General features: G+C 35.8%; 1 protein-coding gene across 1 annotated transcript; it reads left to right on the top strand.

Moving 5' to 3' along the window:
* Positions 1 to 2,472: 2,472 nt before the first annotated feature.
* LOC113757324 (probable zinc metalloprotease EGY1, chloroplastic) lies at positions 2,473 to 12,481 on the top strand. The gene is made up of 10 exons (XM_027300679.1): positions 2,473 to 2,950; positions 5,829 to 6,293; positions 6,441 to 6,581; positions 6,844 to 6,945; positions 8,419 to 8,630; positions 9,079 to 9,129; positions 9,205 to 9,274; positions 10,960 to 11,028; positions 11,960 to 12,010; positions 12,130 to 12,481. Exons 1-10 carry the CDS (start codon positions 2,582 to 2,584, stop codon positions 12,286 to 12,288), a joined length of 1,689 nt encoding a protein of 562 aa, XP_027156480.1. The 5' UTR covers positions 2,473 to 2,581; the 3' UTR covers positions 12,289 to 12,481.
* The last annotated feature ends 3,402 nt before the right edge of the window (positions 12,482 to 15,883 follow it).

Raw genomic sequence — 15,883 nt, 5'->3', positions numbered from 1 at the left:
AGAGGGATTTCATCCATGTTGTTTGAATGGTTCGTCTTACACAACTTTGTATCAATGAATCATATTCGGATAGTGACTCCTTTGCGTAATTTGTGATTTATATGGAAGGGTTGTAACCAGGCACATATTTAAGGGTATTCCTTTTTTGCCTCTCATGTTATTTTTCAACGGATCATTTTATTATGCAGTTGGGGGCAACTAAATGTTTTTGTTTGATACATTTTAAAGGTTACCTTGATCATCCTTAGAGTTGGTTGATTTATCATACTACCAAGGAAATTCAGCTTGATGTGGTTGTGTGGAATAAGCCATCACATAACTTTTTAAAGTTGAACACTAATGCTAGTGTGGTATCTATATGGGCATATGAGGGAGGTCTCTTACAGACTCATGAAGAGAAGCTAGTCTTTGCATTTTATAAGGAATTTGGGGAGGTGGATCTGCTGACGGTTGAGGCCTTGTCTTTAGTATGGGGATTGCAATTTTGTCAAGAAAAAGGTGTCGAAGATTTCGAAGTGGAGGTTGATTCATAGGTTCTTGTACACTTAGTTAAATCTAGGATTCTAGGTAAATGGCCTTTGTGTAATGTGTTGTGGAATATTAGGTCTTTATTGCATGGTTTGTGAGTTTTGTTGTCTCATATCTTTAGAGAAGCAAATTCTGTGTTTGATGCATTGGCTTCATTGAACTTGGGATTCGATAGCGTTTTTAATTCAGTCAATTCTCTTCCTTTTAAAGTTAGGTTAGCATTGCAGTTAGATAGGCTTTTGATACCTTTTGTTAGGCGTCATGCTCTCAAGAAATCTTAGAATTGTTGGTTTTTTATTTCGTGCTGTTGAGATTAGGTTTGGCCACCTCAAGTTCTTTGTACTTTTATTTTTTATTTTTTATTTCAATAAAATGAAGGAGTGCCGCCCCTCACCTGTGAACGAGGTTTGCCAAAAAAAAAAAAAACATTGCAACTCCAAAAAAAAAGTATTATATTTTATGCTTAACGCCAACGAATATGAGAATCTAAACGGCCACACACATTAAAAACTTCATTAGTTAGATTAAAACAAATTCAATTGGGGACTTGAATGATAAGTTTTAATAACTTATAGTTTAATTTATATAAATTATAAGTTATGATAAATTAACCTTGAGGGACTTATAGTGCAAATAAGATTAAGTCTTGGAAGATAAGAGTTGTACTAGAAGATGGAAGCCAAATCTATTTGAAAACTAGTTGACCAATTTTCATATAGATTTAAGTAACTTGTTTAGTTATAAATACGCTCATAGTTTAATCTTGTAAGACAACACAATAATAAATGAGTTGTGTGATATTTTGTGAAAATCAAGAGAGAGAGAGAGAAAAGTAAAATTGGCATCTAAGAGAGAGAAACAAACAATCCTCTCCCGTCTCCCATGTTAGCCAATTCTTGGGTTTCTCAACCTTAGGATTTCTTCATCTTCTTCCTTGACAACTTGTGTGTTAGGATCTAGTAATAAGCTAGCATTTTTCTACTTTGAGCAATATCTACCTATGAGGTTTAAAAATAAGGAAGTTCGTGTGGATCATCATAGCGGCTAAATAAGTAGACATTTTCAAGTGAATTATTAAGGACTGTGTACACATTCATCCTTGCTTAGTGGTTTAAGAAGATTTGCTACGTATATGAAGATAATCTTTTTAAAGTAACTTAAAATTATATGAAATTAATCAAAGATGATCTATAAAGACAGTATCAAAATTTTAACAGTTGGTGTTATTTTCTCGATATATAGATACATTGACATTTGTTAAAATAGTTTCTTATAAATCATAAAAGTATTTGTGCATTGTCATGAGCACTAAATGAAGTCCACTATGATACTTTATAATCAAACCTGCTTCTTAATAAACTAAATTATAATTATACTTATCGAACACTTTAACTGAAACAATATTTTTTTTAAGTAAAACTTCAATAACTATAATTGGTGTACAATACATCTACAATTGCAACAAGAGAGTCTCATGGCCATCAATGAATTTTAAATTGATGATGTTAGACTTATGTGTGCTAGAGCCAAGATGTGCCACGCCTTCGAGTTGTATTCGAAGATAAGGGTATTAAGTTACCATGGAAATGATAACTGGACTAGATTATCAATGAAGATGCGGTGAAAAATGAGATTTAGATTACTATATTTAGAAATTTGAGGATTTATGTGTGAGGTTTAGGAATTTAGCAATTTGGAAATTTATCGAAAATTTGATTCTCAGTCTCTCTAAATAGGTTTTGCTTTGGGACAGAAAACCACCTTTCTATTTGTACTTTCAATTAGTATGGATTGACTTGAATGCAACTGTGAAAAACTTGGGACTATTTTTGGAGAATGGTAAAACACTTTAGGGACTAAATTTGCAAATTTTTCTAAAATTGAAAATACGGAAGTTATTTATATCTCTATCTTTTGTTGTCTCCCATGAATCTGACGAAGCACAGACCGGATATTAACAGCCCAAACTATGCCTCCTGGCTCCATTCTTTCGACCTGTTCTTAGACCGCTCCATTTCACACAGAAACGCCCCGGAATTTGTGCAAAATAGAGATGGGAACTCTAGCTGGCTATAGCTCTAGCTTCAGCACCATCATTTTCAGGTGCCCTTTGAAGAATCCCTTGATGGAGTATGCCTACAGGAACCGAATTTCATTGGTGAACGGTAGTGCTGGAAGCTGTGATGTGTTGTGCCGAGAAATTATCAGAAAAAGGCGGCGAATTTCAAGTAGGCATTTTGGGAAGTTGATGATGATAAGGGCATGTTATAGTAACAATGATGATAATAGCGGCAGTGGAGAGGGAGAAGATAAGGAGAGTTCTAGTTTGGCAACGGCTGCAAAAGAGGACACTGAAGAGAGAAGAAGTGGTGGTGGTGAAGATCTTGATTCTGAAGATTTTCCCGGCTCTGTTTCTTCCAGGGTAAACTTACTAGCTTTTCTTGTCTTATTGCAAGTGCTTTTTTTTTTTTTAAATAAAAAAAAAGGAGAAATGGTTCTGACTCATTTGTGTAATTTGAATTGAATTTAGTTTAAGGGAAAGTTAGTGAAAAGGGTAGGCTGCAATATGAATTGAATTTAGTTTTTGGAAAAATTAATGTAAAGAGTGGGCTAGCTTGGGGTTTTAATTAAAGAGGGCTCAATTTTTTGAAGGCATTTGTACGGACTTGTGTATAAGAGAAATTCTTGAAGTGCCTTATTCACCACAATGCTGAATAGTACCCATTCTTGGAACTCTGGTGGTATGGTGGGGTGGAAGTTAGATGGGTGCTATTGGGCAAATGCTGAATTCGGCACTAAGATGGACTCAAAATGCACCGATACGCGTACACTCAAAATGTACAAAATGTGCTGATAAGCGAACACGACATAGTGTACATATTGTAATGAAGCTTCTACAAATATCCTTCGTAATAAAGAGACATTTCGTTATGGATTGCGGTTAAGTGGACCACGTCTTATAACAGAGGTGGTGCCCATTTGCACATTTGATGTGAGATGCAGTCCACTCGACTGCAGTTCATAACAGAAATCTCCATAATAAATAGTCTAAAGTTATGCCTTTTTATGGATTAGGGGTACAACTGCACCCCTTTGGAAATTTTCCATCAGTTTTCTAGATAAGCCCCCTGTTATAGAGCAGAAACTCTTTAGCATTGTTGGTTTATATTACTTGAGGAATGTCAAGGTTCCCAGCTAATGATACCACTTTAATAATTGAACAGACGAAATAGAAAATATTCAAGTGGAAACTTTAGTTTCCTTTACGAATGAAACTAAAGCGGGGAATGGATTGTGGACTAGAATAAAAGAAAAATGTTTGACAGGTGTAACAGAATGTCCTATATTCTGATTGAGGACAATATACTGCTTGACCTGTATTGAACTTAATATTTTTGACTTTGTGCGGTGGTATGAGCTTTAAAAGGCTTAATAAAAACTAAGCCTGCATCTCTGCCAATTGGATATCCCTACAAACAAGCATGAAGAAAACTCTCCCCCAAATAAGCAGCAGAATTCCCGAAAAATAGTTTTTTTTTTTTTTTGGGTTAACATTACCTATAGGCTATCCAGTGACAGAAGTAGAAGAGAAGTAGGAGGGGAAGTCAAGAGTGTCCAACTTAGATTTTGGTAGATTTAAGACCCCAATAGCTGTTGAATGTAAGACGTAAAGTTCAGAAGGCAACATTTTCATAAAGTTGAAGAGAGCCTTGAGAAATGGGAAGAAAAAGGTGCAAAACTGCCTACTAAACCTATTGTAACTTACATAAACACTAAACTACTAGAATAGAGCCTTGATCTTCAGGAAATAATCTGCTTACATAATTCTGGAGTTTTTAGTGGATTTCAACAAATTAGCAAAATACTGCTGCCCAGAAAGAATAAAGAAGAACTTCAACAATCAAAGCAACATATATTGTAGCTTTAATTTTTTTCACTGAATTGAGGATGGAAATTTGCAGTAAATCTAGAAATGCTCACATTGCAGCTTAAATAGATTTTATAATATCTCTCAGGTTACTCTTTCTTCCTTGAAGCCTCTTGTCATGTATTATTCTCCTCTAGTTGGAAAAAAATCTCAATGATACACAGTTTCTTGAATCTCAGGATGAAAATAATTTTAACAGTCAAAAGGAAGGAGATAAAGTAATTCAGAACTCAGGATTTGCATTCTGGTTAAAATAAGAAATCACTTCTTAGAAATGGCCGTGCGTTCAATCTCTGAAAGCTGAATAATGTCTGTCTGGAGTTGAATTTTTGGCAAGGATTTATTACCTTCTTTTGTTTTTTGCATTTTACTGCTTGCCTTTATTCCAAAACTCCAGCTAGCTACTAGCCGTTAACAGTTGGCTTTGCTTAATAGTATATGAGCTTAAAATGTGGGTTCGTATTCAAATAATGAGCTCAGAAGAGAGTTGACAGTACATGCAATGTACTTCACTTAAGCTTGTAATATTCTAGATTAGTAACTTGTTGTAAACTTGGAGTTGACAGTTTGCTTCACTTAAGCTTGTTCCTGAAAATGTATTGCTTGATGACTATTGGAGTTTCAGTTTTGTAGTGTGAGAAAGATTTAGACATTTGACTTCTCAATTAGTTGATTAAGCATCTGACAAATAATAAAATCAATTTCAGGAAACAACAAAGCTCTAGACTCCTTTTGAACTTGTTTCCAAGCCTGATGAACATCATCCTGTTCAAATACCGATGATGCAAAATTATTGAAACCTTGTCGGAATGTTTATTGGATCTAATCTCTTTATCAGTGAAGCTTAATTCCTCTAACAAAGCCAAACTCCACATTTACTTACCTAATCTATTTTGGTACCATGAACTTCAGTTGAAATTCACTTGCATGAATTTGCTACCACCTAGGATGAAGTCAAGTTGGACTTTACACATTAAGTGACTCTGCAACTAAGTAATCTTAACAAGAACAGTACTTCATTTTGGTAATCTGAGTTGTTTGACATGGCAAGTACAGGAAATTAAACATGAGAGTGACAGGTTCTAACCTATTTGCTACTATTGGCTTGATATTATGCTGCTTCTGTACAAGTAACACAGGATATTTTGGTACGGGAAACAAAATATTGAAGAGAAATTATTTGATTTATAGTGACATGACTTATTGCACTTGCACATGCATTTGTATGTGTGGGAGAGACAGAGAGAGCGGAGATGGTAATGTTCTTCTATACAACCTGATTAGATTAAATCTGCTAGATTTTACCTTACATAACTAACAAAGCAATGTGATTTACAATGCTAATATCTTAGTTTCAAATTTTATTCTGCAGCAACCAACTATTTCTCCAGTTGGATCAGGTTATAATAACTTTCAAGTAGACTCTTTTAAATTGATGGAACTCCTAGGGCCAGAGAGAGTTGATCCACTGGATGTAAAGATAATTAAGGAAAAGTTGTTTGGTTATTCGACCTTCTGGGTGACAAAAGAAGAGCCATTTGGTGACCTTGGAGAGGGCATTCTCTTCCTTGGAAATCTAAGGGGCAAAAGGGAAGAAGTTTTTGCCAAACTTCAAAATCAACTATCTGAGGTAATGGGTGATAAGTACAACCTGTTTATGGTGGAGGAACCTAATTCAGAAGGACCAGATCCACGTGGTGGCCCCCGAGTTAGCTTTGGTATGCTGCGGAAAGAGGTTTCAGAACCAGGCCCAACAACTCTCTGGCAGTATGTAATTGCTCTTCTGTTGTTTCTCCTTACCAGCGGTTCCTCTGTGGAATTAGGAATTGCATCTCAGGTATGGTTAATAACTCATTGTCCTGGCTTAGTAACATTACCTCATGGATATTTGTTTTGTTTATTAATATTCACATTTCTGGTAGTTGCATCTGGCAAAAGATTCATTTATAGTTCTAGTCAAGCTAATGCTGATCTTTAAAAGCAGATAAATCGGCTTCCTCCAGAGATAGCCAAGTATTTCACGGATCCAAATGCCGTTGAACCACCAGATATGCAGCTTTTATTGCCATTTGTAGATTCTGCTTTGCCCCTAGCATATGGTGTATTGGGAGTTCAGCTGTTTCACGTAAGCATTTTTGTTTTTGCTCTGACCAGTTAGTTTCCTCTTGCAAACTCCCCTGCCTCCAATACATGACAACTGACATGCAGCTTTTACATGTTTACTGAATGGACATGGCGTTTGTCACTTATTGGGGAAATTCATAGAAGTGCTGGTGTAGAAAATACTTTATATGCTAAAATTTTCATCTGGTTCCTTATTTTGCTGCCCCTTTTTTCATTCTTTTCTGTTTGAACTAATTTCAACTTGAAGGAGTTTATTCCTGCAGGAAGTTGGACATTTTCTTGCTGCCTTTCCTAAGAAAGTGAAACTAAGCATTCCGTACTTCATCCCAAACATTACTTTGGGGAGCTTTGGGGCAATCACTCAGGCAAGCATATCTAGCCATCCATTTCTACACTTTGGAACATAATTAGTTGTGAAGATGAACTTTTTAATGTAACTCTCCGAGATTTCATATAATTTTTTCTGCTTCAAGGTTCGAGGATTCTGAACAAACCACAGTTTTATCTTCTATGGATTTATTATCTATGTACTTGCTTTGGATCTACCAGATAGTGTCCTGAGTTTGTAAAATAAAAAATAAATAAATAAATGAAGAACAATGTTACAAAATAGATAGACAAGGCAGCTTCTGGCTGTGAAAAATTTTAGGATTCATCTCACAGTTCTGCTGAAAATTTTTCTTTTTCTTCTACTTCCTTCAGTTCTAGTTTTAGCCAGCTAACCTTAGAATTGCCGTTGTTGCTGCTGCCGCCATCATTAGTGACCTGCCTATGGCCGCTGCTGGCTGATGACCTTTTTCAACAAGCTAACTATAAATGTTCTAACTGTTGCACTTATCGTCTTTTGTATTACAATCAACAAAAGTCGAACCAATTGCAAAACTCTCCACCAATCGTGGCAGCTCCATCACTCTGAAATACAATCAAGACCAAACTGCAAAAGTATCATACCATAACTTTCCTCTCTGTACTGGAAGACGAAATCCCCAGTCAATTTCCATCAAAAGTAACCCTTATACGGCAATCAAGCTTGGAAAAAAAAAATCGAATCCACAGTTGAGCCGCCACCATGTTCCTCTATCTACCTCCACCTAAAGCCACTTAGAAGTGTGTGTGAGAGAGAGAAGGGGGGACGGAGGGGTGGGGGAGAGAGAGAGAGAGAGAGAGAGAGCCATTTGAGTGGGGGCGAGACTGTGGAAGAAATTGGCCAAATATATATCTCACTGTCCTTTGTGTTCTCTTGTTTTTGTATTTTATTCTTTTTCAGGAGTTTTCAAACTCCCCGAATTCATGGGCAATGATTTTGGACCTTTCACAGGAATTGAATGATTATCAGTTCACTTAACAAATTAAAAGCGTGGGGATCGTAAACTAAATGGCCATTCCTTACAGCTGTTTTCCTTCTTAGCAAACATGAAATCTTTTATGAACCAAGTCTATTGAACAGAAAGGAGGCCCTTATTCAATCTTTAGTTGTACTTGGCTTGTGTCCTAGAGTATAATTTCAACATGTTATTTTAGCTATTCTGAATGGCTCTGTTTTTCATTTCACTTATCAGTATCTATATTGCTCATGACCAATTTGCTACAGATATTTGTTTATTTTTCTTGTTGCAACTGGAAAAAGATGGTGTCCTCTCCTAAGTAATGGACTGGTTTAAATTGATCCTAAGCAGATGATAGTGAATTATTTCTGGCTGTAAAACCTTAATCATCAGTGTACCCTTCATGTTGAAGAAAAGTGATTGGTTGATTATCTAATTGTGATGACATTGCAGCCAGCAAATTATTCATTTTGTTTTATTATAATATTCCTTTTCTTTTTTTGGCTGATGCAGTTCAAATCCATTCTCCCTGATCAGAAGGCAAAAGTTGACATTTCTCTGGCAGGCCCATTTAGTGGTGCTGTGTTGTCCTTTTCTATGTTTGTTGTTGGTCTTCTACTTTCATCAAATCCAGCTGTTGCAAGTGACTTGGTGCAGGTTCCTAGTATGCTTTTTCAAGGTTCTTTGCTTCTTGGGCTGATCAGTAGGGCCACTCTTGGTTATGGGTAAGTTGCTAGTTTTCTTTCTCGCTCGATTATCCTAATAAGATCTCTTTTCAGGTAGATGACTCATCAGCAGTGTTAATTATTCTTCACCCCAAACCCCTCCTTTCTGCCCCAAAAAAAAAGAGAAAAGGAAATTCTGGCCGCATGATCAGAAAAGTTCCACTTCTAGAGGTCACATTACCTTTTGGCTTACATGTTGCAGATTCACTTGATTGTATTATTTTGCCTGTTCAGTACTTGAGACAATTTTCTCTTTTAATAGGAGAACATTAACAGTAATTCTCAAGGAAATAGCATCTGTTGTTCGTTTGACTGAGATCTCTGCTCTTCTAGAGATTCTTGGTTTTGCCATGCTTGTTGATATTCTGGGAGACAGTGCCTCATACGTCAGCCTTTGACCAAATCATCTAAATGTATGAGTTAACACTTTCTACCTACTCTTTTGCAGAGCAATGCATGCAGCAACAGTTTCAATCCATCCTCTTGTGATTGCTGGCTGGTAATGTACTGTTATGGGTCCTTATGCCTTACTATGTTGCTTCCATGCATGACTTACTGTCAAGGGGTTTTGCAGGTGTGGATTAACTACATCAGCTTTTAACATGTTGCCAGTTGGATGTCTTGATGGTGGAAGAGCTGTGCAGGTTCTCACTTTTCTCTTTTCTTTTATTTTCCAACTTCATTTTTCTTTTGGTGTTAGAATAAGTCTATAAGGTCCATTTTCCCTTTTCTTTGATTATGTTTCGATCAACATCAGCTGTGATACATTAGCTAAAGGCAAAATGTTATTTTCAGTGGTGGAGAAATACTTTGAAATTTACATTTTCATGCTGTATGAAATCTGATTCTGAGATCACTGTAAAGAATCTTACCTGGGATTTTCAAATTGTCCAAGGATGACCTGATAATTATGCTACCTAACTGCACTTTTGGTTGTCAAGTAAAATTTTCAGTTGTTTTCGTTGAAAGTCTTCACATAAACAGAGTTGACATGCAACTTTAGCCAATGCTAGTTTTCTTCTTTTCTCTGAAGATCTCGACAAAATTTTTCAGTGATTACCTCCTAAATCTTAATGTAAATTGTTATGTCAATTACAATTGATCCTGAAACTAATATTCTCTTAAACCACAATGAGTGAGTTAAATATCATAAATTTTTAAAGGCTCAGGATGGTTAATCTTAAACCAAACCTTGACAGTTGAAATGTCCAAAACAGTAGGAGACAGAAAGCAAAGTGTATTTGAAGCACAGGTTTTGTTTCACTCTGCCTGAAGCTACTGGATTCTTATCTCTGTAGAAAACCTTAGTATTGCAATTTTTCACTAGGTATTCCATCTTTGCGGGCTTTTTAGTCAATGTTTATAGAGCATTGGTGGAATTCTTGTATTTCTGACATCAAAGATGCTGTTTCTTGAAAAAAGATATGTGTTTTAGGTCATCTAGCTCAAGTATGGGAACTGATTATGCTTCCACGGCAGCTTAACCTTTAAGAAAAGATTATATAATGCGTTAGAGCTTCGGCTGCTAAGGCTACTATATTACGTGATTTGTGCTCTATTGCGTCTTCATGTTCTCTGGATAGACTTGAGGCCCTGATCTTCACTAGGAGTTGATAAAATTGAAAAATGGTTCACCTTTTTTCCCCTTTTATTTGTTGTGGTCAACTTTGCACCCAGTTTATGACAGTTGATATTTGTTAGCAACATGATTTTCCCTCTCAATCTGAAGTCAGATACTGTTTGTTGCTATTGGGGTTTTAGATTTTGAATTAGTTTGCTGAGATTATAATGTTAGAACATGACAATAATGCTCTTTTTCTTGGAATTGTATGAAAGGCATATAAGGATATTGGTCTTTCTAAATTATGAAACATAACATTGAAGATACAAACGTAGAAATCATGACTAACAAAATGGACAGAGTGAATTAAGATAGATTCATGCATTCTCAAAGTTGGTTGCACGTTAGATTTAATGTTAAGTTTCATTGGCTAGCTGGATGCTGAGCTGATTCAATGAAGTTTGGACCATTGTCCTTCAATAACATTCAAGAAGGTCCACTTGCCTGCTTCTTAGAAATCAAGTGGGTTTCACATCTCTGCAACTTTTAATTTCCTGCAGTGGAAAGTGGAACACGATGGTGTAAACATATATCCATTATCCTTGTACCTCCTAGATTTCCCTGATCAACTAGACATTATAACAGGAGCTATTGAGAGTTTAACAATTTTGTTGTGTTGGTCAATCAATCTTTTATACCTACTGGTGTTATGTGCATTTAGATAAAAAATGGTTGAATGTGATTGACCTTTGGCTTTGTGTCTGACAGGGTGCTTTTGGGAAAAACTCACTGGTTGCTTTTGGTTTAGCCACATACACTTTGCTGGGACTCGGAGTGGTATGTTATCTCTTTAATTTCCATATTTGATCAATATACTTTAGAATCTGATTAAGTGCTCATGGCGCTTTGTTTATGAATAGATGAAAAACCAAGTTTCCACTGGTTCATTATGTTTCATCAAAATTTCAGACAATTATTGAGAAAATTTTGTGACCTTTATGTTCCTGCTTGGCCTTTCCTTTCCTCTTTGTTTCAAATTGTCATGTGAAGATATCTGTTTAGTGCATAAGCCCACTGGGCTGTCAAAACTTCATTCCACAAGCATCTTGATGGAGGCAAAAAAAAAAAGAGCCCCACATAATGACTGTGGATCTGGTGAGCATTATTAATACAGTATTATTCTTTCACAAAAGGATTCTATATCACTTCTTTAGCTTTTATTTCATTGTATACCTTCAAATATCATCCTATACTTCTTGGAAATGAACTTGGTATTGTCTTGAATCTAAAATTGCCAAGTTAATACTTTCCTGCTAGAAAGAGCAAAATTAGTTTTTAGAACTGCATGAATCTTAAGTACCTTTTGATACATTTACATTAGAAGAAATCAACAAAATGTAATATGAAGTTCTCTTATTTCCATTGTGCTTACTAAGGGGTTAGATGCTCTAATTTTCTATCATTCTTTCTCTTCCTCCGCTTTCTTCTTTCCAGAAAGCTCTTAAGCCCTGTTTGCATTTGCAAACATTCCTGGGAATATGCGCAGAGTATTGAAAACTCAGCTCTTCAGTGTTCACTGTGTAGCCCACCTCATTGTGTCTGCTGCACATTAATGGTGGAACAGCTTCACTTGTTCACTTGTTCTTCTTGTTCTTTTAAGGGTTGTTCTGGAACAGCCATATTCAGATAGAGCCTTAACTTTCTCCTTTTCAGTGGCTCTGTAGAATGACTATATTTTCTTGATACCTGTTTCTGAATCTACTTTCAGCTTGGTGGTCCTTTATCACTTCCTTGGGGGTTATATGTGCTGATCTGTCAGGTATGTGAAGCCTGGAAAAAGTATATTAATAAGCAGTCTGTTGTAAGCTGAAATTCATTTCAAGAATGAAGGACCATGTGCATAAACTTCAGTCTAATGAGCAACTCTGGCATTTGCAGAGAACTCCAGAGAAACCATGCTTGAATGATGTCACAGAGGTTGGAAATTGGAGAAGAGCGATTCTGTCAGTAGCAATTTTCCTAGTAGTCTTGACGCTTCTTCCAGTATGGGATGAGCTTGCAGAGGAGCTGGGCATAGGTCTCGTAACCACATTTTGATGGAAAGTGGTAAAAGCAATTTTGAGTTTAACATTTGAGGAACCTTATTGATATGATGGCTCGGACAAGTCATTCTATCACAGTTTTTTCCTCATGTATTAGGTTCTGGAATTGTATTGTATATATACTTGTGTACAGAACGATTCTAAGGCATATCAATCTTGAAAGTGAAGATCCCTTTCATTTTTCCTCTCGTTTTCCTACTTTCGGTTTTAAACCATGTAATTGCTTGAGAAAGGATAATAGCTCAAATCCAAGGATTTTGTTGTCTTAAAATCAAGGGTTCTCTTTTGTCCTACTGCGTGTTGCCCTCCTTCTGCCACCTAATTTTTTGTAAGAAATCATCTTTTGATATGTTTTTCATTGATTAGAGAGGAGGGCGAATATAATCAATTTTCTCCCGGAGGGGAACTGATGATTTCAAATTGCTTCATTTAGGGCAGTTTATAATCATCTTAAATAGGCCATGGGGCAATGTTTAACTGCTCCATTGCAGAAAATTATGGGAAAATGGCACTAGGTTCTTCACTTTGAAAGATTCTTGGTAATTTGGTTTGAACTCTTGAATATAAAAGATTTGTTTGATAAAACTAATGTTTGAAATATGAATTTTGAATTCTGAAAATTAAGTGCTAAAAGTATTAAGTTGATGAACTGTTTAAGTAATATGTGTTTGATAATTAACTGAATTATAATAATGGGCTGAAATATCACACAAATGTTGTGCTTTTATTTTTTAAAAAAAAATTGTCTCTATTTGTGTATTTGGAGAAAAAGAGAAATGTGCGTGTGTGGGTGAGAGAGAGAAAATAATGAAATGATTTAAAGATGGTGTTTAAATATAAGTATTTGTGTGTAAGAGCGGGTGTGCATGCATGTGTGTTTGTGTATGTGTCGAATATAAAGAAAATAAATATGTATTGTGTGCGAGATTAGTATGAGAGTGTGTTATGCGTGTGCGTGAGGTATAATATGTATAGTCAATTCAAAAGATTTAGTGAAAAATTTTCACCTAAAATTTTGTATACAAATTAGGCAATGATTAATATATTAAGTGATAAGGTATTTCTGTTAATGAATTATTTTTAGTATCAGGTAAAGTTATCAAATAGACCCATGGTCTCAGCAAAATCGTATGTCCTCATGGGCGAATTTCTTGAGATATTACTGATTTCAAAAAATGTCTCAAAAGTGGTATTGCTTTTGGATTTGTGCTAAACTTAAATATTCATTTATTTTCCATTGTTTTGGTCGCCATAAAAAGGACCAAACGGAATTTCTTTTTTTTTTTTGGAAAAAGAGGTTCACCTCATGTCATATAGCATGCGACGAAGGAAAAAAAAAAATTTGAACGCTGAATCCTTTTTAAAATTTAAAATAAAATTTTTAATGTTTGTTATTAGTAATCCCTAAACCCTAATTTATCAACCCTAAATGCTAAACCCTAATTTATTTGGGAACATGCTATGCTTTAAAACAAAAGTTATGTTAAAAATCTACTATATTTTTCCATCATAACTGATGATCAATCATCGATAAATGGCTACAAGTGAGATTTAGGTTCCATTTTAAAATATAATAATTAATTTAAATTGAAATATGCCGAAGTCATATCCTATTTTGAATTTTTTTCATTTTACAAATAATTTAAGGTACAATAAATAATGTAGCATCTAACCCGAAATGTCTAATATAACTAAATAAAAAGTATTATCATAGTTTAAAGCACGAGGTTTGATAACAAAACATATCTTGAAATCTAAATCACCCATCAATGAGCTTCTTGCTCTTATCGCGTGGAGTGGCAGAGCAATCGTATTTCCAACACATTCTTATCGCGGTAGATCTTGCTGTAGTTGTAGCCGTTCGAACCTTCTATATAGTGCTTGCACTCCCTTAGGCATTTGTTTGTCCTCATCATCAATGGAGTCTACCATGGGAGTCTGATTGCATCTGGGATAGAAATAATCTATAGATGTAGTGGAAGGAGTTTCACGGGGAACAGTGTCTGCGTCTATCTGAAAAATAGGTGAAAAGTCCGATGAGAATCCTAAGAAGTTGTAAATACAAGCAAGGTCATCATCAAACTCATTATTAATCCCAAATGACATACGTAGCGTAATAGAACAGAAGATGATCTAACACCTACTGTATAGTCGAATGCGGGTATAGGAGTAGTTGTCACAAGAAAATAACCTATGAGGGCTAGAACACGGAGATGTAAAGAAAACTCCAGGATGAAAAATTTGAGTGACAACGGTAAAGTTGATTGAGGCATTTATTGAAGTCTGAGTAGCCTATATAACAGGCACATCATCATCCTGTAATGAGATGTCCCTCCTACGACACTTACCTCCCTGGTTCCTAACCTGTCTAGATAGATGTTCGACAGGCATCTCGAAAGGGTAGTATAAGAGGTAAATGTACCAACATCCTAACAGTCAATGGATCCAACGGGCATCCGCATTCCCTGATTCAAGTATTGTAATGTTCCAAAAGCCTCATTTCATATCAATGTAATGTAAGACCGGGATGTGTACACTGAGTAGGATTAGGTGGATCGAATTACCTATTGCAGATCGAGTTAATTCGAGATACGGTATCAACCTATTGAAAGAAAAATTTGTATATTATAGTAATTTAATTCATATATACCATATAGCTAGAAGAAAATAAAAAATATGTAATAATGTACCAAGTCATCGAACTATCCCATATTTTCTCAATGTCCGTCACATCAGGGTTGCTACGAAATAGGTGTAACGAAGCGGATTGTACGATTATAGTACCATGTCATGTACTTCTCCATAGACCTGAGCAGATCGCGACGATGCCCTCGAACATATGCACCAACACAATGCTCTCAGTATTCAATCCAACAACTATGGTACTGGCTGAATCCTTCCCGACACGACCTGACCAGCATAAAGAACATAATTTTTAGTCAGTGTCAACATCGTGGGGTATGGGTTAATGCATCCCATACTACCATAGTACTCGTTGTAAAAAGTGAAATTCAACAACCTCCTAATATATCAGCAGAATAACTGACCGCTAAATATGTCGGTTGGCAAAGCAATAGATGGAAAGATGTGCAATAAGGTCATCAGAATAAAGCTCTCATATAAACTATGCCAATCAGGAAGTGGAGTTAGTCACGAAAGAAAATCAAATTGACTCTACAATAATAATATTTATTAATGGAATGCCTTATCAATATCCATCTTGATAAGTTAATCGCAAAAGAAGGACACAACATGCAATGTCACATATTTTGTCTTAAGGTTGTCGGCCCATCGACCCCCTCTAGAAAATTCATTTCCCTATACAGCAGGAACCAATATTATGGGGCGAATTGTGGGCATCGTCTCCCATGCCCATAACTGTTATGAAAGGATAAATTGTCCAAGTCATATTATTTAGGTATTACAGTGCAATTAGGACATTCCAAAATCCAAAGCTATGCATTCTCACCTGTAAAAGTATATATGGGCCTGCAGTGTAGCTCATGGATACATGTGATGCTTTGCAGGAACAGGGTATAAACACGCAAGTGTGGCATTGTTCCAATTGTATTGGTTTATACCCTCTATAT

This window comes from Coffea eugenioides, unplaced genomic scaffold (assembly GCF_003713205.1).
Source record: "Coffea eugenioides isolate CCC68of unplaced genomic scaffold, Ceug_1.0 ScVebR1_2965;HRSCAF=4092, whole genome shotgun sequence".
Lineage (NCBI taxonomy): Eukaryota > Viridiplantae > Streptophyta > Magnoliopsida > Gentianales > Rubiaceae > Coffea > Coffea eugenioides.
This window is presented reverse-complemented; position numbering and strand designations above follow the sequence as displayed.

What these genes read in the sequence shown, in the direction of transcription:
- LOC113757324 (XM_027300679.1), top strand. Translation starts at nt 2,582, where the DNA reads ATGGGAACTCTAGCTGGCTATAGCTCTAGCTTCAGCACCATCATTTTC. An exon ending in CCGGCTCTGTTTCTTCCAGG is followed by an intron (nt 2,951 to 5,828) that starts GTAAACTTACTA and finishes TTTATTCTGCAG; the next exon opens with CAACCAACTATTTCTCCAGT. An exon ending in ATGGTGGAAGAGCTGTGCAG is followed by an intron (nt 9,275 to 10,959) that starts GTTCTCACTTTT and finishes TGTGTCTGACAG; the next exon opens with GGTGCTTTTGGGAAAAACTC.